Here is a 27,829-nt window from a genome sequence, read left to right as displayed (position 1 = left end):
TCTTTATCTTCTCCAACCTGTTATAAAATCTACTATGTCACTTTCCATGCTGGAACATGTCTGAAGCTTTTTTAACGGCGACGTATGATTCTCACTGACAGACCACTTTTAATGCCATAGCACACAATAGCCACTGTTCACACCAACGTGGTGGCATGATTACCTGACCCATAGACTCTTGACTGACATTCACCCTTAAGGCTAATCATGCAATCAACACTGTCTTGTTCTATTTCCATTTAAACAAAGGACATAAAGACACCAGGCACTTCAGAGCACTAACACATCCCCCTCCTTCCCTTGCTCCCTGCGCTGCCTCATCCCATTATCGGCTTTTTCAATGAGCAGATAAACGCTTTTGATTGGACAGGGGTACGGCACCAGGCCAATTTGAATAAAGCGATTGCTTGAGGTAACGCTTGCTAATGGTGGGCGGCGAGTGTGTTTCCTGCCTTCACTTCCTCTCAGAGCAAAGGCAAATATGAGGACATTCTGTGCTAGTAGCTGATGGAACGCCCTTGTCTGCTTTGAGCTCAAGTATGTCCCTCGTCCCTCTTATCTCTATTGCCTACCATTAAAAAGCAATGGGTTCGATTAAAAGAAGATGAGTTTTTTGGGGTCCAAAGAGCAGTATGGGGACATTTCGTAAGCATAATCATTTGCTCTGATGGTCTTCTCATATCCCCCAGATCAAAAGGACTAATGTGAGCAGATGTGGTGGTGGATTCACAGAAATGGCTTTCCTGATGGTGTCATATCTAATGATAGTTCCGACCCAAAGATAATTTCCCACTAAGGCCTCAAAAAGCTCATCTATATGACCTCTTAGAACACTATTAACTGGACCAGTGGTCAAAGAGAAAGTGTATGACTAAAGCTATTGCCTAGTGAAAACGTTTTTTTGGTTTTACCATACGAGAGACACAGAATTGATGCATTGTGTGTCATTAGCGGAGGTAGCTTTAAAGAAAACAAACTATATTGTAGAGAGGGCTTTTTTTCAAATAATTACGCGTCAGAAGTGTGTCACAGTAAGGCGAATGGTTTAAAAACAAGACAAGCTGTGAAAATGTGGGCAGAGGAAATTAATGAATAATGTTCTCTCTTCCCTCAAAAACTCATCTCCCGTCTGCTCCAGTGGAGCTGCTCAGTGGCAAACTGCAAAGGACTGTTTGCATTACGCAGCCTCAAGGTCTGAGCTGTGGTTTGGAAGTGTGCACACTTGCTCTATGATACTTTTGCACTGGAATGGTACAACAAAGGGTTTGAAAACGTGATATAGTCCCTTTCCCAATCTGCTACATATGTTTCTGAATGCTCTGGTGGCAGGCTAAGAAGTGAGCAGGAGACTGGGGAATTATCTGAGTGTTAGGAGGTTTAAAAATATAAAAGAATAAAAAAGCTTTGCAGTAAAATCGTGTTGCTATTTAATGTCAGGTTTACATGCAGTTGCTACTTTTGATTGATATAAATTTTAGCCTAAAAAACTGTTATCCTTTTTTGTTCTTAGTACTTCTTTGTTTTGTTGTGTTAAAAGCGGCTTCTTTTTCTGCCTCCCAGTTTCATTATTTTTATTCCATCCTTCATGGGAGTCTATTATGTAATCGTAATTCTAATTTCATTTTAATCGTCACACCCATTGAGTAATAGGTTAGGAAATACTTACAAAAAGTAATCTTTTCAAATGTGTGTTCATTATGAGACAGGTGTGGTTTTCCCAGCAGAAGAATATTGTCAAATGGCTCTTTACATTAAATCTTTAATGCGTAACTTTTAGATATTAATGAACGTCTGTAACATTTAAGCCAAGGGTTATTACAATGCTAATTAAGACTATCAGCTCCACAAAACTGTATTTCTCAGTATTCTTATATTCAGGAGATTGTGTTTGTGTTGTGTGTCGCACACAGAAAATCGAGTGAAGGTAATAACCTCTTCTGAAGAGTCTGTCACATGTCCTCCTTGGTCACTAGCAACTGCATGGAGGAGGGGTGGGTGCTGTCGTAAGGCTTGTATCATGTGGACGTGCCAACAGTGTTGTTGTCATTACATAGAATTCCTCATGGGGGCGATATAAGCTACGCATTTTAGCTTTAAACATAAAAATAAGTAGCTGTACCAGATTGCAAACTGCTCATATTATGCTTTTTGGCTTTCCCCTATTGTTTTATTAATCTTTTTGCGCACGTTATAGGTTTACAAAGTGAAAAGCCCCAAAGTCCCCCCCAAAGGGACTTACCATCTCCATCAGAAAACTGTTCACAAACTGCTCCGAACAGCTCTTTAGTAAGCCAGCATTTACTTCTGTGACAAACGTGCGTCACTTTGTAACACGTTAAAATGCTCGCCTGGATGCTAGTAAGAAAGACGGACATTTTCTCCTCTACATTGACATATAACGTTAAAGCAATCAGCTGTTTGAGTAAAAGAATCCTTGTGTGGTCCAGAATTAAAAATAGCGGATTGAATAAAACCTAGAGATACATTTGATATCAAATCAATAGACTGTAGATGGGTTACCATAATTTCAATGATTTATTAAGTATTAGCTTTTCCCTACAGGAATTCAGCACCATTTTCCTTCCTCTTCATCCTGTAAAACAATGGTCAGTATTAATATTTATATAAAAATAAGCGTTATCTCAAACACATCCGTCAAGACATTACCTTTCTTAGAGTGCTTTATTGGACTGAAGACATTACAGCCACGTCCAGCAAATGTGTTTTGATGTTGAGTAGTAGAATGTAGTATATAACTAAAAAGTAGTACGGCAGTATACTATATAATGTACTTACTATCTTCAGGTACTGTACTATCTATTCTATTTATACAATATATACTGTTAGTATATTCACCAAATGTTACAAGACATGCTATATAAAGTAAAGTTGCTGACTGATAACTTACTATTTTTATTATAAATGTGTTATTATCGTTTGATTTTTATATAGTGTCTAGCAAATCCACAATTGCTGCCACCAAAAACAATACGATAATCATGGGTGATTTATCAAGTATTTCTAACCAACGGGACAGCCTGGTTCGACCCGAGACTAGTGAACCGCCATAAACCCCCCTCCCTCTAGCTATATAGTTTAGAGAATGTTATAGATCCAAGACAAAATTGACAAAAGGGGTGGAACTCAGAGAAAAAGTCACAATTAGAAATCCATCTTTGTCTGTCAGCACCACTGAGAGCCCGATGTCAATACCCAGCAGAAGTATGCTAATGCTATTTCAGAGCCATGGTCGGGGCTATAGATTCTAAATTGTACAAACATCAGTCAAATAAAGGATCAATGAGTTTTCAACTAAACAACCCCCCTTCCTGCCCTCTTTCTGTCTCTTCTGCTATAGGTGATGGACAGGGGCGATGGCAGGTTAACAATGGGCATGCATTTTGGTTCATTTAGTTAACAAGGGGGATGGCATTCCCCTTCAAACTGTGATAATTGGTAATACATTAAAGACGTTTAAATATGGTGTGCTTTTGAAGACAGTCCTGAGATTGTTAGTCCTGTTAGTTCTTTGTAATTCTGGTGAATTTAGCACATCTAGAATTATCAAAATACTTACAGAATTGAAATGAAATCTAAATAGTTCTAATAGACCCACTGGCCTTCATGAGGCCTTTGAGATGATCACTAAATATCCTTAAAAAATGTTGCAAAAAGTCTGCCTTACATTTTTTTTTTTTTTTTTATTAGACATCTAAAAACATAGTGTTTAGTGTTAGTGGTACATTTGGAATGGCCAAAATACATTTTAAAATGTCATTCATGGTTTAACAACACCGTTAAAATATGTCTGGGAGTAGAACAGAGGTTTAAAGTAAACACAGTGTCGGTTTAGGGCTAACTGTAAATAAGCTTGGCTGGCAGCACACCAAGTTTTATTTAGTAGATAATCCATTTGGTTCAGCTGTTTTTTTAATTAGTGGATAATCCAGATAGGCTTTTTGAAGCCACTGTCTGGTCATCTACTGACAGGTCACCTTCTTGTTAAATTAACATTTGGCTTGGCAGTTGCAGCTTTTTTAAATCAAGCTAGGTCAACTTACTGTTACGCTGTGGTAGCTGTGGTGCTATTTTGTAAGATACAATCATCTCAAAATAAAAAGCTACACTGACACATAATGCCCCCACAACATAATGCAACATTTGGTAGATGGCAGAGAGATACTGTAACAAGCACATCCCATACCAAGACTAAAATCCAGTACACATCAGATCTGAATTTAACAGTTTGTCAAAAAGAGAGTACCAGTAGGATGCCCCTGTTGCTGCTAATATTTAATCAACTTGACAAGCAATCATTTGGCATATTGCTTTGTATTTGGTCTGCTTTACCTTCTAGTGGTCAGAAATCACCAGATAAAGCTTTAAATATACCTGTAACCCTTTCCATCTCAATCTTTTACTTTTGCACTTTACTTTTGCACTTCTCCCAGCATTGTTAAAAGTATTCTTCACAAAGGCTCCAGGCAGTGATATAAAAATGTATCAATTTGTAATGTGGCATGGTGTTGAATTCAATGCAGCAGCCAGCTAACCCCCTTTTTAAGATTAATGACTTCAGACAGGTCCAGAGCAACGAGGGAAACAATCTTGATTGTGTCAGAAAGGATATTACATTGACATATCCCACATCTGACAGCTAATGTGCTCTGCAAGTGACTCACGCACGACTATGAATTTCTCCTTCATGGTTCTTCACATACAAATATGTTTCACAGAAACATGGATGGCATCTGTAATATCCTTATACTAATGAAATGCTTATTAATACTGTATGCAGAAAAAAAACTTGAACTCTGAAGTGGTAAGACAAATAGATTTCTCTTTGAAATGTCATGACGTCTGGTTTTACATGTACATGACATTTTAATTATATTATTCAGAAGGTTATATACTTAAGAGGTGGGCATGTAGTTATATCACAGTTTTAATTAAAAGAAAGCTTTGCTTTAAAGTAGAGAAATGAGAAGATCATCACCACTGGTTTGTAAATTGACAATGAACCACAGTTTGACTAATGATTAAATGGGTAGTGGTTGTAGAAGTTGAAATATATTGTGCTGCTTAGCTTTCATGAACTTTGTGAGAACACTTTAATATGCATCAATCTACCTTGATGTGTTTCAGTCATGACATCTTAACTTACCTTTTGTGCCTTTCCAAAACTTTAATTTTTTACATGTTCATTTACATACATGTATACCAGTAAATGTACAAGTAAAGGACCATTACATTTGGAGAAGTATTGGTTATCCCTTAACAAACTAAAATGACATCCTTTGACATTGATGCAACATGAATCTTTTTTCTTGCTTAATTGTTTGCTTTGAGAATCCAAATTAAGGAAATGTCCAAGAAGCCATCCATATATTTGTGAAGCTAATCCAAAGGCGAGCCCACCGTCAACCTTCTGGTCAATATAGCAGCTACGTTTCTTTATCAAGAAAATGTTTGATGTACTTCACTATAACACGGCTTTGATTTCTTCAAAAACACAAAGCAACAGACTCTTCTGTAAAGAGATGGCAGGGAAATGCATCTTGACTTTGTGGTTGACCACACTGTGCCCTGTTGCCTACGCAATTTGTTCTAGTCAGTAACTTTGTTCTGCCCCGCACTGGTTAACATAGACTCCTGGAGCCCTCCCCAGACATTTTGGGCAGAGTAAGCGCTACCAAGCGATTCCAGATGGCTTCCACAATGTAGGGCTCAGAGGATGAACACTGAAAAAAAGATTGATTTCCTTTGTGGTGTATGATAAGCCATGCACTAGAGCGCAGCTCTCCAGACACAAAAGAGGCTCAAAACACATATTTCTACTTTTTATTTTTTTCAATCAGCTTTGCAGTAAAACTACAGGCTAGAGTGTTTTGAGGGTTTGCCTGTCGTCCCCGAAGGGACAAGATGTGCAATTCATGAATTTGCTGCTGTTTTGTTGTTGTTTCTTCCTAGTTTTACACATGCTCAATCAAAGCTTATCTGCTAAACGGTTTGTTCCATCTATCTTCTCTGTTTGTGTATCATTTAAGCAGTTTAGAATCCCAAATTGAATTTAAACTATTGAAGATGCAAACCAGTATTTGACTCTAAATTGTAGGTAGACTGTATGTCGAGTTTACTGTCCAAATTCCAAGTAGTTGGAGACTCTGCTTATTGATTATGCCAATACAAATCTAGGGTTGAAGCAAGGTGATCCATCAGACCAGCCAACCATGTGGTATAGATTTAGAAACATTGAACATTTCATCCACACAATTGCCTGTGTTGTTACTTTCAACCTTCCTGAATTTCTACACTCTTTGCAGACCTTGCTCCGGGATGGCAGGAGAGAAAGCACTGTGAGCACGCTCTACCTATCACCTTCCAACATTGAGACAGGTCAGCAGATCATCTGTAAGGCCTCCAACAAAGCAGTCACCAATGGCAAGGAGACCAGTGTCACCATTGACATCCAGCGTAAGCATACCTTCTCTCCCTCTCCGTCTCTCTCTTTAATATTTTCAGTGTCTTTCTCCTCTGTCTTATTCTTTACTTTTTTAAGTTATAGTTTTTACCTTGTTTAGCGATCAGTGCAGGTGACATCCGTTACTCAGTATTTAAGGTATTTCTCACATGTAGAGGCATGAAACTGTCTGAGGCATACGTGACTAACACTCTGTAAACATCTAGGATTCATTTTAGGCTCTGATGGATATTTATAATTGGTTTCCATTTTGCTTTCATACCATGTAGGTGGGTGGATGGATTGATGATGCATCACTTTTTTGTTCTTTTTTTTCACTTTGATAAAATATCAAAGGAGCTGTCCATCTAAAATGAATGGGATTTTCTGTCTTGGTCCAACTAGCTGCCTGCTGTGGCGCAATGCACACTGTCTCCACCTCTTTTATTTTCTTTCTCAAGCCATCTATCTTTATGACGAGAGCATACACAATTCCCCTCTAAAATAGGGAAAGTAAGCCCAGCGTGTAAAACACATTCAGCCTCAATTGTCAGGGAATCTTTTTTCGATCAAGAACCGTTCACAGTAAGAGAGGGGCTTTGAACAAAGGGATTCTGCATCGCTCACGGTCCCTTCAACACCATTAAGTATGACTAATAAAGCAGAAAATGCTATTTAGAGAGGCAATATGACTGACGGCTCCATTCTTTTCATTATGTGCACCATAAGAGGCACGGCACGATCAGGACAACTCAGGCGCGGGAGTAAAAATGATTAACAGTTGTTAGTGTTTGCAACCCTTGCAGTTTGTCCTCGTCATTTTTTGTCATGCAGTCAAAGAGGGAAGTCTGCCCACATGTAAACTGATTTGTCACCATGTATAATGATGTGTCTGTGATAAATGCTCGCCATCATAGCATCATCCTCACTTGTGAATGTATGATTTAACCCTGAAAAATGAGTGCAGCGGATTTCTAATTAGCATTCCAAAATGTGCTCTTTACACAATTAAAGCTCCCGACAACATTTTTCACAGTGTGAGATCAAACTGAGCGACAGCAGAGACTAATTGTCGAGATTCAAATTGTCTCCCACAAGGCTTAGCCTCTTGTTTCCCTCCCTCCTTCTCACTCCCCCACCCCCTTCCTCCAATTTGACAGGTAAAGTGTTCAGCACAGTTCAGCAGAGCCTCCGGAGTTTGTGCTACCAATTTCAAATTAAGCTTCTCCTGAAATGAAACATGCTCTAATTGTACTTTGATTCATTCGTATTGGGCATTATTTGCTTAATTTCAGTGCTACCTAATTTGTTTACAAAGTTCTGGATTCAACAACGGCATCTGATACACGTCATGTTTTTTGAACAAAGATACAGAAAAATATAAGCATTGGTGAAGATTAGGGCTGAAACAAATCCTCCTACTGCTCACTGTTTTAACACACAGATTGACATGAAGACTGGCGGCGCGGATTGCAAATGAAGGAAAACAGCATAAATAGTGAAGGGCTAAGCAAAAACATAGGCAAGAAAAAAAAACAGAAAGTTTGGGATCATTTCCATCTGCAAAAAAAAATGTTGCTATTGCAAATAGATCTAGCTTACCACATTAGGACGGCGTCAATGCTACTGCCTGTCAGCAGAAAACATCCAGTTTACTCATCCACAGAGCCGACCCAACACAAAGTAACATTAACGTCTGTGTACAGCGTCTCATCCACCTCATCCAACTACAGCATGCTACTCTGAAAATAGATTTTTTTTCCAAAATGAAAAGCTCTCGGTAAACTTAGCTGCTGGAGACGACAAACCAGCCCCTCTCTCATTACTAGTTAATATGTACTTTAGGGACTTCATCGCACCATGACGATGATTTCTGGTAGCTTCATTCTTTCTAAAATTCAATCAGTATTAGCCTTTTAAAAATATGTCCCCTTGAACAGTGTAGTTGAATAGCCAGATTCCGGCAATACCACTGTAAGGAAACCTCTCTCTTATATAGTTACTATTGCTTTTTACTATAAAGCAAAAGCATTTCTTATCCGATTGATGAATGGAATAATCTGTAGAATATTTGATCATTCAAATAATCGCTGCAGCCCCAGTGCAGATGTATATCAAATCTGTGATTCCACAAGGAATTTAGCTCGGGATTTCTTTTAGGTTTTTTAGGTTGGAAATCTGGAAACTACTGAAATATGAATGCACTGCACATTGCAAAGAAGAGAGGTCTAGTGAGAAGCAGTCTTTATTTAACAATAAAAACAGGTGCTGGATGAATAATTAATGGAGCCCTGGCAGGGGGAACAGTAGCAGATGAAACTTGGCCTTCTCTTTAAGGACCAAACACCACATAGGTCTGGATAGGTTTGCTTTATGGGGTTGCCCCTCCACATAAGGTTGTGTGGTAGGAAAAACGAGTGGTAAATATTGATGGGAAGCTGCTGTTGTCATGAAGACACAAAATCTGTGTCTTAAATCAGGGGCTAAATCATCCAAAAAATGCAGCCAACTGTTAGGCTTTAAAGGATTTGAGGACAGGCTAAACCAAATCAGATGGTTTAGATCATCATCACAATCGATATCATTTCCACGTGTAGCTCCAGGACCTCAAATGTCTTCCAAATCTAAACATGTGGGTTTCTTGCACAAATTTGGAGAATATTTATTGGAGAATAATATTTTTAAATGGATTAGGCTTTGTCTGGCTGTTAAAAAGTATTTAGTCCAGAAATGCAGACTTAGGAGGATTCAGAGTCTGCTTGGGGACAGCTATAGTGAGGAAGGATTAGTCTGGACATAGTATAGACTCGCAGACTCTCAAATGAGCAAACACCTTCAACCAACAACACAGGGCAGCAGATGAGAAAAACCTATGCACAAAGCAAACACACACCAAAACACACTTTCCTCTCATCTTCCCCCAACAAAATATTCCATTGCACTGATAACTCCACAGCCAAACCGATTGATGTAAAGATCCTTTTGTACTTGGAAACTCTCTAAGATTTCTTGGAAAACTTGATTTTTGTGCGGTCATATTCAAAATAGTTATCCAATTTATAAAAAAAGCTCAATTACGTCATCTAAAACACAAAAAACATAAATGGTTTACACTTTACTTAACGGTATCTACATAAGAGTGACATGATACTGTCATGAGCGTGTCATAAACAGTATCAACAGATCATACTGTAAGCATTTACGACAGAATAATTTGTTTAGTAAGTGTGATTCTGTTTTGTTATGACAAGTTAGGGTTAGAGTTCATGTGTCATGACTGCATCATGGCAGTGTCATGGGTTCATGACAGTGTCATGTCACTCTTATGAAGATACCTTCAAGTAAAGTGTTACCCATAGATATGCACTGTCATACCTGTCAACAGAATACATTTTACCAATTGTCAGAATCTGTGGAAAAATGACTGTTGCATACTATTCAAAATGCATCTATTTGTTGCTCATTCAATAATATTCATACAATAATAAAGAAAGATTGAGAGTCCTAACAGAGAGTCAGAGTGCAGAGTCAGAGAAAACTGCAAGGCAATAGAAAGAGGCCATACAGGAGAGCATGTATAACCTCTTTGGAGCAACAGAAAACAAACCTCTATTTATTCTGCCCACTAAGGCAAGCCTTTTTTCAGAGAAGTTGAAAGCCATCACGCTACCTATCAAGGCAATGGTTCCTTCAGGCGCTCCACGTCAGCTTATAAAATAAATGTAACACTTGACAATCTCTTTTTTACAATTTTGCTGGGTGTTCACTCTATTCTACAGCAAGAAGCAGTTACAACTCAGGATTTAACAAGATTGATTCATAAATAAAATATGTAAGCAGGCCAGCGCTCGTATGAATATGTTCATCCTAAATAGATCCTTGTAGTGTTAGAAATGATCTAATGTTAACAACAAATGTAATTATCCATTTGGCTTCTAACACGCTGAAGTATGTTTGGGTACTACTTTGTTTTGGTACACCTGGATTTCAATTCCATTGAGGTTCACAGTTATTGTTCTGTAATAGGCAATATTTCAAACTTTTATCTGTAAATGATACTGTAGTTTGGCCATAATTCATTCAAATAAGAAAAAGCCCCAGAGAGATGCAATGTATTAGTGAAATATGTTGTTGCCATGCAAGTAATGTATGAGGTGCGATTGTCCAAGGCTGTGCACGACAAAGTGCTGCCTTCGTCTGTGCATCTATATTCTATATATACTTACTGTACATATACGAAACACAGAGAACTGCCGTCCACACATCTATCAAACGTGCCATTTTCAAGAGCTAAATTTAGTTTAATGTAAATGTATTTATTGACTTCTATGCATTTCTGTTTTTAAAGACATTTAAGGCTTGTTTTCCTTTATTAGAGACAGGGAAATGGGAGAGAAAGAGGGGAGATGAAATGCAGCCATGAGTCTCAGGTCGGATTTGAACCCAGGCTGCTTTGAAGGACTATACCTTCATGGGGCGCAGCCACGCAGGCCCTCCTGTGTGAACCACAGGTCACCCTACATATTTTTTTTTTATGGCAAATTAAAAAAGGGCAGTTGTAGTTTTGAGAGAAAAAAAATGAAACAAATGAAAAAAATAAAACCTTTCTCATTGTCTTGGACAGAGATTGTTGCCATAACTGTATGGTTAATTTTCAAAATAGTCATAATTGATTGCCATGTTTAGTGCAAATAATGAAGTCCATTTTTATGTTCCTTTGCCGTACACTCCTGTTTTACAAGTGGTGCTGCACTGTGCACCAGTCATATAAGAAAGATGGAGGGATTAATGGATGTCTCTTGTGAACCGCTGTTATTAGTCTAAATGGGACCCTGGTGAGGGCTGAATACAGTAAGTCACTAAGCCTAGAGTGCACACTACAGCCACTTCTGTCCTTTCAAGATCTCATTGAGTTACATTATAATTTACTGGCCTTAAAGTCCCTTTGATCTTTGGGTAGAGCTTTTAGCCAATTTTTCGTCTGGGGTATGATGTCAAAAGTGGAAAGTACAGTTAAGTATTTGTCAAAGTTCAATTTGCCTGCTAAAAACTATACTTAGGAATGATTTCAATGCACAGACTTGTGAGAGCAACACGTGTGTTTACTGTGTGGACAGTGATACGAGCTTCACCTTAAAGCGCTTAATTTCCCTTTTCCTAATTACGAGTAGGAAATTATAAGTTGACAGCTAATGAATACAGGTTAATACCTTGCAAATATTCCTCTGACATTATGTGTGCTAGATTCGTATTGAAGATTGAGGTTAAATTGATATGGACAGCCAATAAGTAAATGTCCCCAATTGGTTGTGTATTCCTTGGAAATGTGGATACTAAGCATTTACAACTTCTGAGTAAATGGTGGTATTTCCTATTGGGTGTCTCTCTGTGTGCAAGTTCCAATATTTAGAATTAATAGCCTCATCTATTTCCCTGCCAAGAGTTTTCTAATTGACCGTATTAGTGAGATAATATTTACGGCAACCAAAGTAATTAAAATCTTCTCAGTCCGTCTGCCCTTCTCAGCATTTCGTATTCCACTCACCTCTAAGCAAAGGTGCCTTTTTTCTCTCTCTGCTCAATCCTTATAGCAATCCAAATGAGAGTAATCTAAAAGCAACCCATACATTGCTTGACAGCTTAAACCAAAAATCCAATGCATTTCACAATGCTATTTTCTTTTATCATCACTTTAATACTCATGATGTACAACCACCTCAGCATTTTCCTTCCCACACAAGTTCAAACTGAGTTATCTGACCAAGGGTTATTCAAATTAGCATCTAAATACAGTATGTACAGGTGATCTTACCAAAATGAGAAGGATTTAGAACCAACTGAGGTGATTCAGTAGCCCGGATAGAATGCTGACTTCAGTTGTCCATACCAGTCCATTAGCAGACTGTAATTATTTGATAGCAAAGAAGGGGCTACCCCCTGATGCTGTTTTTCTCCAGCAGCATAGCTTAACTTGCATTATGCCCTTTGGACTTTAATCACTAAACTCTGCTAGCCCGCAGCATTAAATCCATTGCAAGAAATATGATTCTGACGCCACAGTTTTATCCCACTCATCACACAACTAGAAAATATTCGTCAAATATTTTCTAGTCCAGCTGCATATCTGCAGAGCATTGCCCCACATAGAAACATGCTTTCAAATACATAGTGGGAAATGAACGCACTAGGGACGAGCAACGCCAAGGTTTTCTGTGTGTTTGCATTGCAAACAAGCTGAGCCATGTGGGGGGAAATGAGTGCCATTTGTTGAGAATAATTAATAAAGAACATTCAGATGTGCAATTGGGGAGGATTTGTTTTTAGTAGCAGCTTTGTTCTCACCCTGCTTAATCAAGCAGATAGTGGCAAATTCATCTAAAGGCAGATGACCAAAATGGAAAGTAAGAGGAAAATATTGTAAGAGTAAGGGGGCAATATAAGGCTCTGTGCATTAAAGTACATTACTTTTTCTGTATATTTAATGAAATTTTAATTATGTTGCAAAGCTGATTTCACACTCCCAATGCTCTGAAGATATTTCAGACGCCTCAAAAAAAGCTTTGACTGCTATCTTTTGATTGTGTCGGTAACAATACTTTGATGACAGATGTGCTACAAGGAATGCAGCGCTACTCACTTAAGCTGCTGTTTAAATAGCAGAACATCTGCCTTCAAGAAACTGAAACTATATCTGAAACTATTTGCCATGGCTGAATATATGAAAATCAATATGTTGCATCTCAGGTTCACAGTCAGTCTCTTCTCCCCTAAAGTTTTCAACGCAGCCCATGTCAGTGTGCCCATGTTGCTAGGCTATAAGCCACGAGCGGATGGCACACAACCTTTATCAGCTGACACTCCTGCAGTTTAAGGCTGGTCCTAATGTTGAACAGCTGTCTAGAGTGACCCAGAGAGATTAAAAATTGAGCTTGAAGAGAGGGGAATTTTTTTTTTATGTTGGCACTGTCTCCATAAGAAGAAGTTGGAATATCCCAGTTTTCATCCTATCCATCCACCCATCCTCTCAATCTCTCGCTACTACTCTCTCGACGAATTGGAGAATTTAAGAATCTTGCATATTGATGTGCTGTTGCATGATGCCTCAATTGCATTCGCTCAGCAGCTCATACATTTATACATCAAAGAGGCAAACAGACTTCTTAATTAAGTAGATGTCTGTCATATCTGAAGGGTCAAGGGTTAGAAAAGAGACTGTCCCTAATTCACACCCAAAACCTTTGCTGTCAGACATTTGACAGCTGTTGCTCCCATGGCTGTCTTTGCTTGTGGTTCTTCCGGGAAATACAACTATCTAACAAATTTATTATCTGACTTAGAAATAAAAGTAAAGTTGTCATGACATCACCCCTTGCTGAGTTCATTTTTAGAGAGGGTCCGTTTTTATGCATAGATAAATAGAAAAGAACATTAATTAGAAGCCGGATTGACAGTAATGAGAATTTGTGTCCTTACAAGTCTCTAAGCAGGAAGACAAGAGAAAAAGGTTGGCATAATTAAATAGTACAGTATAGGAACACCTTAAGTGAGAACGGGTTGTGAATTAGCTGCTACACATATGCTGTGTCTGTAAGCAAAGACAACACAACTCCAGATCCCCGTCGATCTCGTCTTATGTCTGCTTCTCTCTGTACTCCCCAGCTTTTTGCTGGATTTTATTACCTGCTCCACCACTTCCACATCTGTCATTTTGCCCCTGAGATTCACTCTAGCCACATTTTTGTCTACAAAATTACCCGCTTGCAATGCTGAAAACAGCTACTGGGCAGCTAACACTGCTGTTCAAGGCATGGATGGGTTTTTATTATAATAGGTTTTTATACATAATAGGTTTTATTATGACACCCACATGCCCTTTCATATGCACACACACCCCTTCTTAAACATGTGCCTACACATGCAAATACACAGACACACACACGGATGGCTGCTTAGTACATGGAGAGACTTACTGGTTCACTGTGGCCTTCAGTCTAATGGGATTCACAATGTTTTTGTTTTCTTTACTGGCCTGGGGAGAACTGGCACTGGTGGAGCTCATGGATTGAAAGTGGTAGGATAGTTAGTGGTGGTGGGGGGCAACTGTCTAGGAGGGAAATAAGTCTCCTGATGGGAAATTGGGTCTTTGTGAGTAGGGAGGAATATTGCACCTGGATCACCCCTCTCTCTGGGGCTTTGTGGCAGCTGAGCCAGCTCAGAGCATCTGCACAGCCACAGGCTAAAAAGCAGTTTTCCTACACTTCATGCCCACACACAGGCACACACGCGACCATTCTCCATACCTTTACACAGTGTTGTTTGGCTTCATTACAGCAGTGTTTGTGTGCTTATTTAATTCTGTGTGGATCACTGTTCCCACCATTGGTATTCATCTAAATCCAAACAGAGTCCCTAGCTGGTACATTAGTATTATTAAACACAGAGCAGATATACTTAGTACACCTTTGAAACAGATGGCTGCATCAGCACCAAAACCAGAATCAGCTCATTCGCTATGTGACTTATCTAATGCCACTGGTACCACAAATGGCACATATCTTAGAAAACAGTTGTTAGTTTTTTAGAATAATACTAAAATATTATTCTTGCTGTTAAGGTAGTGTTAAATATGTATAAAAATACTCTATTCAGACTCAGCCTTACATATTGGATTGTACAGATGTTTTTCCAATTATATGTTGAATATGAGACGAGACATGCATAGTACCCAATTCTGCGAAATGTAGTTAAAAGTTAAAATGAGAATTTTGAGAAAATTGGGTGACACTTTACCTGAAGGGGTGTGCATAAGACTGACATGACACATGTCATAGCTACGACATGACTTGTCATGAACATGAAGGAGTCTGTGTGAATGTTTATGGCTGTTGTATTATTATATTTTAATAAAAAGTTAACGTTGTTTGAGATGCTTTTGTAATGATAACTCAACATTAACCAAAACAACAGTATCTGTGTTATGACAACTTGATATTAAGCAAAACAATGTAAACTGTCACTATCATCATAATTATGTCATACCAGGCCTAATTATCAAACTTCAAGAAAGTATTTAGCTTCATGTGTTAACATCACATTAAACTGTCATTAAGTGGATGGTTTTGTAATTTTCTGTTGTAAGACCATTGTGAATATGTCATGAATATTTTCCTTGAACTTAAGTAAAGTGAAACAATTTGGACTACTCATAAAGATTTACAAGGTTGATTACACTGTCAAATTGTTTATAACGGTGTCATGAATAGTTCCCTCAACCTCAACTAAAGTGGAACCATTCAGACTTGTCATTAAGATGTCCTGAATCTTGTAAGACCATTTTGACAACAGTATATACTGTACCGTGGTGATTCACGAGTTTTGGATGGATAAGGTTAGCTTTAGGCTACATATTGCTAAAGAAACAGCTAACTGTAGTTAGCTGCAGCTAGTTAGCTCAGATAGCTGGACAGCAGTCCTATTAGCTGACTTAGCCCCGGGATGCCAATAGCCAAACCCGGAAAGAAAACCATCACGGTACTGTATTCCCTGGCGTCAAACAAGCCTCCTCCGTAAGTCTTGGAGGCTGTTTGGCTCTGTCCAGCCATATATACTGGGAGCTCCGTTAAATGTTGACAGCAAGCAAATTTGCAATTCCTAGGATGGCGAAGGGATGTCCAGCCCAACTTTGCCTTGCCTCTGATCGGCTATCCCTGGTATTCTTACCCTAACTAGAGTTGTGTCTAATTGGGAACACCTGATTCTCCATTAACATTAGTACACACTGTACACTTAAACAACACTGGTTGTGTATCGATCAGTTCAATCATTTTTTTTCCCTTTCCACATTTCAAGCTCTCAACAAAATGTTTACCAGTCTCTTTTTAGAAACCCTGACAAAAGCTTCACCTACTTAGAATTCATTAATTCTCTGAGTATGTGGGGTAAATAACTATTTGTTTCACATGGGATGGGATTGATATGGAAATTAACACGTATCTTCAAAAGGATTCCCACCTTTGTCAATTAGGATGAATTAAATTGTTTATTAAATTAGCATAATCTGATGCTTGTTGTTATAAGAACGATTGTATTTGTACTGTATCACAGAGCTTGTTCATTGTTTTAATTGCAGTGTACTGAACTAGGGATTATTTGCTGTTTTCAAATTGCCATTTACTGAAACTAATTATCAAGTGAAGTTTGCCTTTGATTCGCTCCTTAGAGTGTTACTAATGAATGTATGAGAATACAAATAATATGTTCTCCCTCACACCTGTGAAATACAGTATGTATGGACCTAGACCCCCTGGGTGGGTGGGAAAAAAAATAACAAATAGGGCATCAAATTATTCAGGAGTGTCTATTATTTTGGAGAAAATGCTTTCACAAACTTTGATAGAATGTCACAACTGTTCTAAACGCAGCCACAGCCTGTTGTAAAATAATCCAAATGAAACAACGTTGTCCTTGTGGTTTTAAGTAGAACCTGTTTACCTACAGTACTGTATGTGTGATACAGCTACATGAAAGCCTGCCAAATCAGTTTTGGGTCGCATGAAAACACATTTGGAAAATCTAGGCCCCCGTAGTAAAACAAAATATAAAATTTGCATGTCAGTGTCTTTGGCTGTTTTCTTTTGTGGTTTCTAAACTATTTATAAGGTGTCTATTTTGTCTTCTCTGCAAAAATTCTCCTATATTTTTGTTTTTGTTTCTGAGCCTTATTTAGCCACAGAATGTGTCAACAACGTGGTGTTTGTCTCTGGCATGCAGTTTACTACACCAGTTTGAGGAGGCTGCCAGTTCTGTAATTGGTTGTCTTTGTGTCTCTATGTTTTGTATTTAGATCTCCCACTAGTCAATCTCACAGTGGAGCCTCAACCTGTTCTCGAGGGCAACCTTGTGAAATTCCACTGCTCTGCAAAGGCCAACCCTCCTGTCACCCTCTACAGGTGAGATTGTAAAAAGAAAAAGTGTTTTGAGAGTACATGCAAGTCGTGATCGCACAAGAATGAACAATGTAATGTAAAATAGGAAGAGAAGGTGGTAAAGTTTAAATGAGGTTTTCTCTCACCAATGTTGCTGGTGGATAATACATTTCAACGTAAAGTCAATTTCTACAATGTACTGTTAAAAAAAAGGCCAGGCACCTTTTTGTGATGCCATGGTGGCACCATTATATCTGCCCACAGTTTAGAATGAAGTGTAGAAAAACAATACACTGTCAAGCTGATACAATATAAAGAAAATACTGTATACCTTAGAACACTCATTGGGGAAACCTTGTCTGTTCTACTGGGTTGCAGCAAAGCAATACAGGGCTTTGTTGCATAGCTGCTTTCTTTGCGGTCATATCATATCCCTTTGACCTTAAATGTCCATCAGTGCGTTGGAGTAAAGCTGTAAACCTAATGTGCATGACATCTGATGAAGCTGTCAAGATTACAGCTTTTTCTTAGATTATGTTGTGCTCCACAGTATACAGTTGGAAGACAGGTTTCCTCCCAGGGGTCTGCTAGTGGGTTTTTTATGTGTGTGTTTTGGTTGAATACTGCGGACTGCCCATACACTAAGTTTGAATTTAAGCCCTTTTTTGTATTTGTTTTTTAAAAACTCAAATGTCCCAAAAAGAATACAGATTAGAGAAATTATGTTTGAGAAATTGCCACAGAGATACAGTAGTTTTAGGACAAGAATGTGAAGGTTATACAGAAATAGAAATGACCCGGAGCTCACTTGAATGATTTAAAGATTACTTTTCATAACCTAGGCAACCCCCATCCAATTTTAATGTTATGTGTGCTAACTGGTTTGAGAACATGTTTTTAGTTTGGCTGTTTCGTGAAGGTTGTTGACAAAATAAGCTACATTTAATTGTATTTTCACTTAAGAAATTAAGGGATTTCAATTATCTCTGAAACTACTGTATACATAAAACCCTATAGCAACTTTTATAGTACATCCATAGATCCATTTCATGGTAAAGCTAACCCTACAGACCTGATACTGTATGGATGGTATGGAAAGGTATTCACCAGACACAGTGTTAATTGGCTCAACATAGGCACTGTACATACATTGTGCACTGAATGCAGAATCATCATCAATATGTACACAAATCCTTGGAAATGGGCTTGTTTAAAAAAAGAAAGAAATATGAATTATTAAATTATGGTTAGTTCAAAAAAACAAAGCAGTCACATTTTGTAGTTTCCATTATAATCCAAAACATATATTGTTTAGCAAATAACCGCACTGATTATACAGTTGTAGATGAAAAATAAACTGGCACGCATCAAATCAAGTTGGATGGAAAAAATAGAAAACAAAATGAATAAATAAATAGATGGACAAAACCGCCTTGCTTGTGAAATGCTTACCAAAATCTCATCATGCAGCAGTTTTGCTAACCCTAATGTACTACTATTCCACTACTATTGAGATGAAACAACAAAATGGACAGTAATTATTCTCATAAAGTCCTGCATAGCCCTCTGGAAGTGTAATACTCATGTCATTTGTCAAGAGATGTTTTTCTGTGTGGGAGGTTTTTAAAAACTAGCAAAAAATAAATGGAATGAAATCGATACCAAAGGGAATTGGCCAGCTCTGAATCTTGTAATGGTACTGGGAAATGAAATGGATGTACAACACACTCACAGGTGCAAACAGATATGTTGCCTTTTTTGATGGATTCTGCCCTTTTGAAAAAGGAAAGGAGAAGGGAGGGCAGTGAGATTGTGGAAAACAAGGTTTGTATTTGATTGTGTAGGTGCACAGCATAGACAGGACGTCTATTGCACCTGCAAAGGGATTTCACCTCTATTGTTATGAGACTAGATCAATGCTGGAATCAGACTTCTCCCCTGGGTCTCAAGAGCTAAAAGGCAATGGCGGTTGAGATTACTTTTTCTTTTAGTTTGACAAACTACAGAGTGAAAAAGGTTGTATGTTGAATCTAAGGAGAGTAAAACTGCCACTTTCCAACTCTCTAATTTGTTTCTTCCCCTCTTTCTTTCTTTCCTTCTATCTTTCTTTCTTTCTTGCTCTCTCTCTCTGCTGTTTGGCTTTCTGTCATTGACACAATACACTGTAGGATTAGATAATATCACACTGACTAATAACTTTTAATACTTCAAGGTTATACTCTCCATCAGTTTCACAGTCTCATAGTCTCCCATTTAGATTTATCTGCAATTTATACAAGATCTTCAAGGCTCCCGTGCACCATTGGCATTTAGGGCATGGTGGACAGGGGATTTTAGTTCCTCATAATGCTTGCTTTAGAGCTTTGTCTAGGGAGGGCCCCCCACAAATTTCCCCTCTATAGAGCAATATCGCAGAGGAGAGCAGGAAGCTGGTCAAGCAGCGTGAGGCAATTTTTCAGTGCTAATACACTCTGTCTACCCCAGATCAGATATGGCACAAGGACAGAGTAGTTCTTAGACGGATGGCCTCTTTTCCTTCCCCAAGAGAGCCATCCATTCCCAATGTGCACTGCGCCACTTTGCCATCCTCCAATTCAATGGACACTTGAGACACAGATCTGAGATAGCGGGGGCACTAGTCAAAGGCACGGTACTTTCTGTTGCCTCCAACCCCTTGCGCTTGCCTCACTGGTTCAATAAGTCTGACTTTAAACGTGAAAATGGAAATAAGATATATTTCTACAGATACCTGAACCTTTGCCAGGACACAACTCAAGGGGAGAGTAAATAGGGATGAATTCAAGGGATTGGAGAGGACATAGTGTGTAGGTGGGGGTTGGAAGAGAAGAGGAAAGTGGTGCAGGAGTGTGAATGAAGTAAAAGTAATGGTTTTGCATTTTAGTCGGCACTCAGGGAATCAACATTCTCTGAGAGGGAAAGACGAGTGGGTCGGAACATCTTCATTACTTTTTATAATAGTAGAAGGGCTAACTGGCAGACATCACAATCACTCAACCACCCTCTGATGAAGACACAGAGGGTTTTCTCAGATCCAAACAAGAACCCACCAGAGAGAAAAGAAAGAATAACAAACAAAGCAAATCAGGTCCCTCGTCTGCACACACAACCATGCACAGAGCAACAGCAGAACCCCATCTTTTGCATGGCACTGGAGCAAACAACATTCCAATCCTCCCCACACCTAAGTTCTCAGTGTTATTATTTGTTTGCTTATGTTTGACACTACAATCACCATACTTTCCCTCACCATAGGACGTAATCGTGTTTAATTCACAGCACTTGTGCATAATCGTAAAATAAAGTGTGTTAATGCAGCTGCAAATGTACAATTCAATGCAACCCTGACAACCTGGAATTTCCCTTGAAAATGTTGGACTTATTATTAAACGTCTGTAATAACCTTGAAAAGTAACAAAAAATGTTAGCCATATCCAAGAAGTCAGGAAAAAAAGTCATCTGGTTATTCCGGGTTGGGCTCATATTTTTTGCCACTATCCTTTTGCCGGGCGGGGCCCTTGATCAAGCTTTTGTGTTTTTTTTAATCAGTGCTTCATTGCATAATTGGGTGGGGAGAATGCTACGTCTCTCCAGCATCTCCCGTAGCTCTGCGTAGTGTGGCTAGTGCGTCGGCATGCAGACCGTGGTGAAGGATGGTACTAATTAAGTGATCGAGACAAGAACGTCTCCTATATGGTTACGAGGCTTTGATTTTGTTTCTGCCTCTTTCTGTTACCCACGCTGTTTGGCTAAGGGTGGGAGCTAGGGTCGAGTTTTTTTAGCAGTTCACATGCTTCGTCCTTGCTGCATTGTTCATTTAGATAATTCTAAACAGGTTTATGTTGTTCAAACAACTCGCAATTGTAGTTGAGAACGTTAGTTTTAACGGCGCACATAATTACGGTTCACGCTTAATCTAAGCTCTTGTCTACATGACACTTGTATTTCTTTTAAAATATAATATCTGTACTTACTTTAGTTCCTTGGCAGAACATGAAATAACTCTGCAATTTATGTTCATGTCAACATGAATGCACGTATATGCATATATGCATATTTATTTTATATTCCTCAGAGAAGTCAATAGTCATCACTTTCAATATGCATGTAAGGGAGAATAGAACTGCGCTGTGCTGTGCTTAACCATGCTGATAATAACTGTGGGTCTGATTTACTGTGGTTCTCAATGCTGATGGCACAGATACCTGCCTAATTTAATTGTTACTGTTTTATTGCCTTAATCACATTCAGCAAACACAAAACTCTCCCCTCTTCTATGTCTCCTTCGTCCTCTGCTTCCATTAACGGCAGACCTGTTTATCTGTATATCAGTGTTGGCTAACAGACCCATGCACATGGGAAAATATACACCTTGTACATGTGCTTGCTCACATAGACACAATCACACACACACACACACACACACACACACACACACACAGACATTTGAGCATACAAGATTCACACCCTCTGTCTGAATCAAATCCCTGAATAGGATACAGCAGTGTAAAGTGAGTCAGCTTTGGAGTAAGCTTGCACCGGCCCTTCTAACCTCCCAAAGGGAATGCAGGTGTTTGCATTACCCTGGGCCAGCCATGTTTTGACATGAGTCTTGGACAAGGCCCAGCACACCAACAGAGCTCCCATGCTCCCTGCGGACGATGGCCCTCTGTCTGTTCTCTCTCTAACATCGTCACAGACTCCCAAAACTGGCAACCATATCCTCTGCTCGGAAGCAGTTGGCTGTCCGGACATTTGTCCCTACCCTATTAAAACTCCTACAGAATAAGCTGGTGAAGTGTATATGGAAACAGTGTCATACTGATATAGATGCATCATAGCTGTCATCATCATAATGGTCATAGTTATCACAACCATCATGGTTGTATGACGTGTGCACGCTCACCTAGAGATCCCTGTACATATCATATGCTCTTTATCTGCAGATTGAGTTTTTCTGAGCACTTTTTACTATTTGTGATGTGATCCAAAGCTCCAGAACAGAGATTGTGTTGTCAACTGCTGATATCAAGAGCGAGAATAAACATTAAAGCCAACATGAAAGAAAAATCTTCAAAGTGCTCCAAAACAAAACTGAACTTGAAAATTGCAACGTCTACATTTCCTTAACAAGTGAGACGACTCCATCTGCTGATGAAGACCATGTTATATGATAGAAAGCTCCAGAACAGCCACCAAATGAACCTTACGGAGAGGTTGTTTTTGTTACCTTTTTTGTACCTGCTGTTTCCTTAAGCAAGACCGAAACTTTGGAACTCATCACCAGTGTAGGTTCTATCGTGATCATCTTCATCTTTGATCACTGTCATCAACATCATCATTCTCATTGTTGTCCTCATCATCAATAGCATTGATAGGATGATCATCATCATCCTAATCGTCGTTGTTATTGTCTTCTTCATGATTGACGCAACCGCCACCAGTGTGATTAATACCATCGTCATCATCTTTATCATCATCGTCATATAAACAGCAGCGGAAACATTCATAATGATATTTAGAGACAAACTCCTAACATCTGCGAACATCAACTTTCATTATTGACATAAAGCTTTTCACATTCTTTTAATCTTTCAATATGTAGCATACAAAGGATTCTGTGTGCTGATATACAGTATTGGGGATGTGATATAGAGACTTTGCAGATATAAAGTGTTTATACACAACTCTATCCCAAGTCTACAGTATCTAGGCTTTGTATGTATGTATCAGTTTGTGCTCGCTGACACACACACAAACACTATACGAGTAATACTAACAGTTATGTAAAAGGACAGACAGGCTAAAAAAAAACACCTGCCCTATTTTCAACATTTTTCGGAAACACAGGTGTTGCGGAGCTCTCAGCTGTGTCCTTGTCACTCAAGAACACAACTCTAAAAGATCTACTACTGGAGAAAAAGCGCAAAACAATCCCATGAAGCCCAATTAGAATTCTGCTTCACTCCACTTACTAATTGAATGAGGTAATCTGTTTTCATTTAAATGATAGCATGTCAGTGAAGCATGGGGCCAGCTTAGTCATGGAAAGCAAATGAGTTCCCCATCCCGTAAAAACTGCTCTCAGTACTGGCAGGAATATAAAATGGAGACAGGCACCGGTTCCGCTGTCATTGTTTTCATTTGCCACATCAGCATGCAGATGTGTCTCTATTGTGGAGGAAGACAGCATTTAGATGCGTGTTGCACTGTATGTCCCACAACACCGTCTACATTTTCCAAAGAGACCAGACATCCACATATGCCTTCACTTTTATAAATGGGGCTTGTCTGTGGTAGCAGCAGAGAGCCATCCATACCACGCAGAGCAAGACACCGCTGCCCGTGACATCATATAAGTCTCACCTAAACACGTAGGAAGTGTTTGTGTTCCCGTCACTGAAGCTATCACTCACAAACATGAACAGATGTTCTTTATGTGATCCCATGTCAATTTATTAACATCAGCTGTTGTGTGTAATACAGTACTTGTCAACCATCGTCTTCATAGGTGGTTGCGCTACCCATTTGTCATTCTGTGATTTGTTTTTCTTAGCTGGCACTCTGTGCTGCTCTTTCTGCCTGGCTTAATGAGGAACGTGCTGTCTGCTCCGAGTCACCGGGGAGCTTGTCACAGCATGGAGGGCTGCCACAAAAATGTGCTGAAGCCAGCACAGAAAACTGTCCCCAGATTGATGATGTATTCACACAAAAGAATGCTATTGACATAAGGCAGCGTAAAAAACCTGCCTCAATGCCTTTTCCCCTTTTCCTTCAGTCGTTGCATTTCTTACCATCTATGCTTTTCTGCCTTTCACCAGGTGGGCCAAAGGAGGAAGCATTATCAAGGAGGTTTCTGGAGACACATATGAGGTTATTGTGGACCACTCCTTCTTTACAGAACCCGTTTCCTGCGAGGTTACCAACCCTCTTGGCAGCACCAACATTAGCCGTAACGTTGACGTCTACTGTGAGTAACTCCTTAAGCGATTCTGCATTCAGAAATGCAACGTGATATTACATGGCTGTGGTTAAGGTCTTGTATATTTTGACACTAAGCTCTACATTCACCACATCTGCTTAATTGTGGATCTATCATGCAGTAAATTGACAGGTAATGATGTTTATTTCAACAGTTGGTCCTCGCATGGCTGCGGAGCCTCAGTCGTTGCAGGTGGACCTTGGATCTGACGCTGTTTTCAACTGTGCCTGGACAGGAAATCCCTCTCTTACCATAGTGTGGATGAAAAGGGGATCTGGAGTGGTGTGTATATTGATTTGTACTGCTATCTAAGGTTCTACATCCAGTCATAAAATGTGACAATAGATTCAAAGCTGCTTTTCTCTGATGTTTGAGACTTGCTGTGATTCCAGCATGTCCGTGGCCTATATAAAATGCTTAAGGTAGTTAGTTGATGTCATAGTGCTTCTGTTTTGAGATGTCCATTAAATATAAGATCTTGAGGCCATTGCAGTCCCAGCTTCTTTAGGACCTGTTCTCAAATTAGATCTGTTAATTTGATCAACAAATTCAGACTCATTGCACCTTCCCTTTTGTCAACATCAAAGGCCAAAGCCAGCCCATTTAGTCCACTGAGATCAGACCATGAATTGGATTTTAATTATTGAGGAGAGGTGCACTTTAAGCATAATACGGTGCCTATCCTTCTTTCCCATAACACTGCCTTGTTGCTAACTCAAATGTGAAGGTGCCTTTGCTGTCACTGCATTTGATCATCTTTTTTTGCCGCAGGTCCTTAGCAATGAGAACCTCCTGATACTGAAATCCGTGAGACAGGAGGATGCTGGGAAATATGTTTGCCGTGCTGTGGTCCAGCGTGTAGGAGCAGGAGAGAAGGAGGTTTCTCTCACTGTCAATGGTAAGCTGTATTTTTTGAATGTCTTTCACACAGACAGGCTCAGATGCACACCCACAAAGATGTCAAATGCATACACAGAGAAGTGTGAATCTTGAGGTCTGGGGTCAACGGCGGCAAAAAGAAAGCAATTTGTCACAGGAGTCAGTCTTCTGCTTCTTCTGTGATTCAGAAAAGTCTTCCATCCACACAACTTCCAACAGAATATGCAGCTTTATTCCTCGTCTTTTTTTTTTTAGTACAGCAGTTTCTTGGAGAAACTATTCAGTTTTAACAGGTAGACAGAGTAACAAAACACAAGCATCACACACAGCCCAATGATGTGGCACCTGATAATGTGATAAGACAAAGCTGTTTCCTGAACTGACATCATTGTGAAGCTTTTAAGTAGAAAAAGCAATAAATATAGACTTAATCTTTTCAAGATATGGTCAGACATTTCATGAACAGGTGAAATGTACTTAAATGCTAATTATAGTCTGCATGAGTCACAGGGAAGCAGCCTCTTCTGAGGCACCAACTGACTAATGAATACCAGCCTTGGTGGGAGACCTGGCAACTCTCAAACAAATGACTTCATTATCAGCGCTTGATATTCAGGGTGCATGCTTCGGTGTGCCAGAGGTTCTCAGTTGTGGGATTTACATGTCTCTTGTTTTTTCCGTGTCCATCTGAAAGAAACCTGTGCCAAATAGAAGGAAAAAAAACAAGAGAAGGTTGTAAGAAACTGTTGAGTTAATGCTGACAGTGTATCATTGTACATTTTGAAAGCTAACAAAAGAGTTTGCCTGTAAGCAACACTGGTGCTGATTTGGGGATGAGGATACATCAAGTAGCAAACAGCGTGTGTAAAGATTTTCTTTTCAAAAACCCAGACGTTAGCTTTGCATATCAGAGAGAATTGGATACCAGTATTCCCTCCAGCACAAGATCAGAACCACGACTTTCTATATACTGCAATGAGGCTGCTCCTTCTCAGCCAGGAATTCAGTTGAAATCAAGGCAGAAGAGGCGTAAGGAAAAATTATGACAAATTATACTCAACATTCTGTTAATAGCAACCTACTGTTTACTGCCATCCTTTCTACAGCCTTAATGTATAAACAGAATGCAACAAAACATCCAATGCACCGCTTTATTTTGATGCATCTCTTTTCTGCTCATGGAGAATGTGTTGTTTACAAAAACAACACCATGAGAGAAAGAAGACTGATTGTTTTAATAAAGATTATAACACAACACAACTCCGAGCACACTGGGAAACATACAACAGAACTGAAGTGGCATGTTTATTTAGTCTATAGTCTCTAGACTTCATTTAAACACGTTTGGGATGTCTTCTAGTCTTTTATTTGCTTGGATTCCTCCTTTTTCCGTCTTATACCTCCCTACCTGAATTGGTTTTTGACATTCAAAAGCGTTGTTACGTTTTATCCTGCTGAATAATTGAAATTCGTCTCTGTTCCCCCCCAAACCACATGAGGAATCTCAAGTCATTTCGTACTCGTTCCTTAAGGTGAATCAGATTGTCAAACTTGTGAAAGTGGAAACACTGCAGCAGAATTAGTGGTGTGTTGGAAGTGTGTGTGTGTGTGTGTGTGTGTATGGAAGGGGGGGGGGGGGGGGGGGGGGGGGGGGGGGGGGGGGGGGGGGGGGGGGGGGGGGGGGGGGGGGGCATTTGTTGTTCTATGCCACTGTCTAAACTGCAGATAAATTTGAATGCTCCTTACCTTTCATCAGCTTATAAAACCTACATTACTGACAGTCAGCAGGACTCAATTGTTTGTGACTGTGAATAACTAACGTAACAGATGAACAAGCTTTGGCTGAGGACAACCATGATACAGTAGATACCAGGCAATGCTGTGCATATTTAGAGCATTCACAATGCGACAATGTCTGCTGCGCATTTAAACTTTTCTTTGCTGTTTGTTTTCCCCGCAGTTATCCCCTGATTTCTAAATGCCTTAATCATTTAAATTACACGTGTTTATAATTTGTCATTCCCTCTGTATTTCTCTTTTCTGCCGTTGTGTGTGACTAGCTCCCACTGTGGCATACCACATAGACATGAGGATTCCTGCTTTCCCTGGGGAAGAATGTAATTTAATTATAATCAAACAGCTAGCAGGGGAGGCAGTTTGTGTTTAAGTCGCTAATGGATACATATTGCTTGCTCCAGTCAAATTTTTTTAGAATGGAAAAGCTTGAATTGTACATGCATGAAAGAGGGCCATGCACATCCATGCATGTGATTATTTATATAGCGTACTACATATATGCATGGCTTCTACTACAGTCCTACAGAAACAAGCATTACAGAAGTTATCTTTCATGGTTAGAAGGATTTAGCTTGTGTACACTAAAGGACCATATATACATGCAATACATTAATTAATAGATCCACAGGTGTGAGTCGATCTGCACAACAGTTTATGTATGATGACACACATACAGTACTTAGGCAGCCTAGTGTGACGGATGTGGACAGGGAATGAAAGAGGACCACTTCAATTGACGTTTTTCCTGGAATTTATTTTTCTGCAGAA

General features: G+C 39.3%; 1 protein-coding gene across 12 annotated transcripts in view; it reads left to right on the top strand.

The window, feature by feature from the left end:
• The window catches only part of kirrel3b (kirre like nephrin family adhesion molecule 3b), a 161,746-nt gene that overhangs the window by 112,719 nt on the left and 21,198 nt on the right, over positions 1–27,829 (top strand). For all 12 annotated transcript variants that reach the window (XM_034866851.1, XM_034866850.1, XM_034866845.1 and 9 more), the window contains exons 5-9: positions 6,324–6,474; positions 17,304–17,409; positions 24,225–24,373; positions 24,540–24,667; positions 25,157–25,283. In XM_034866851.1, coding sequence (XP_034722742.1) covers positions 6,324–6,474; positions 17,304–17,409; positions 24,225–24,373; positions 24,540–24,667; positions 25,157–25,283 — 661 coding nt within the window. The remainder of the gene's footprint in view (positions 1–6,323; positions 6,475–17,303; positions 17,410–24,224; positions 24,374–24,539; positions 24,668–25,156; positions 25,284–27,829) is intronic.

This window comes from Etheostoma cragini, chromosome 3 (assembly GCF_013103735.1).
Source record: "Etheostoma cragini isolate CJK2018 chromosome 3, CSU_Ecrag_1.0, whole genome shotgun sequence".
In the NCBI taxonomy this organism is placed as follows: Eukaryota; Metazoa; Chordata; class Actinopteri; order Perciformes; family Percidae; genus Etheostoma; species Etheostoma cragini.
Note: the sequence above shows the minus strand (reverse complement) of the source record. Positions and strands in the feature narration are given on the sequence as shown.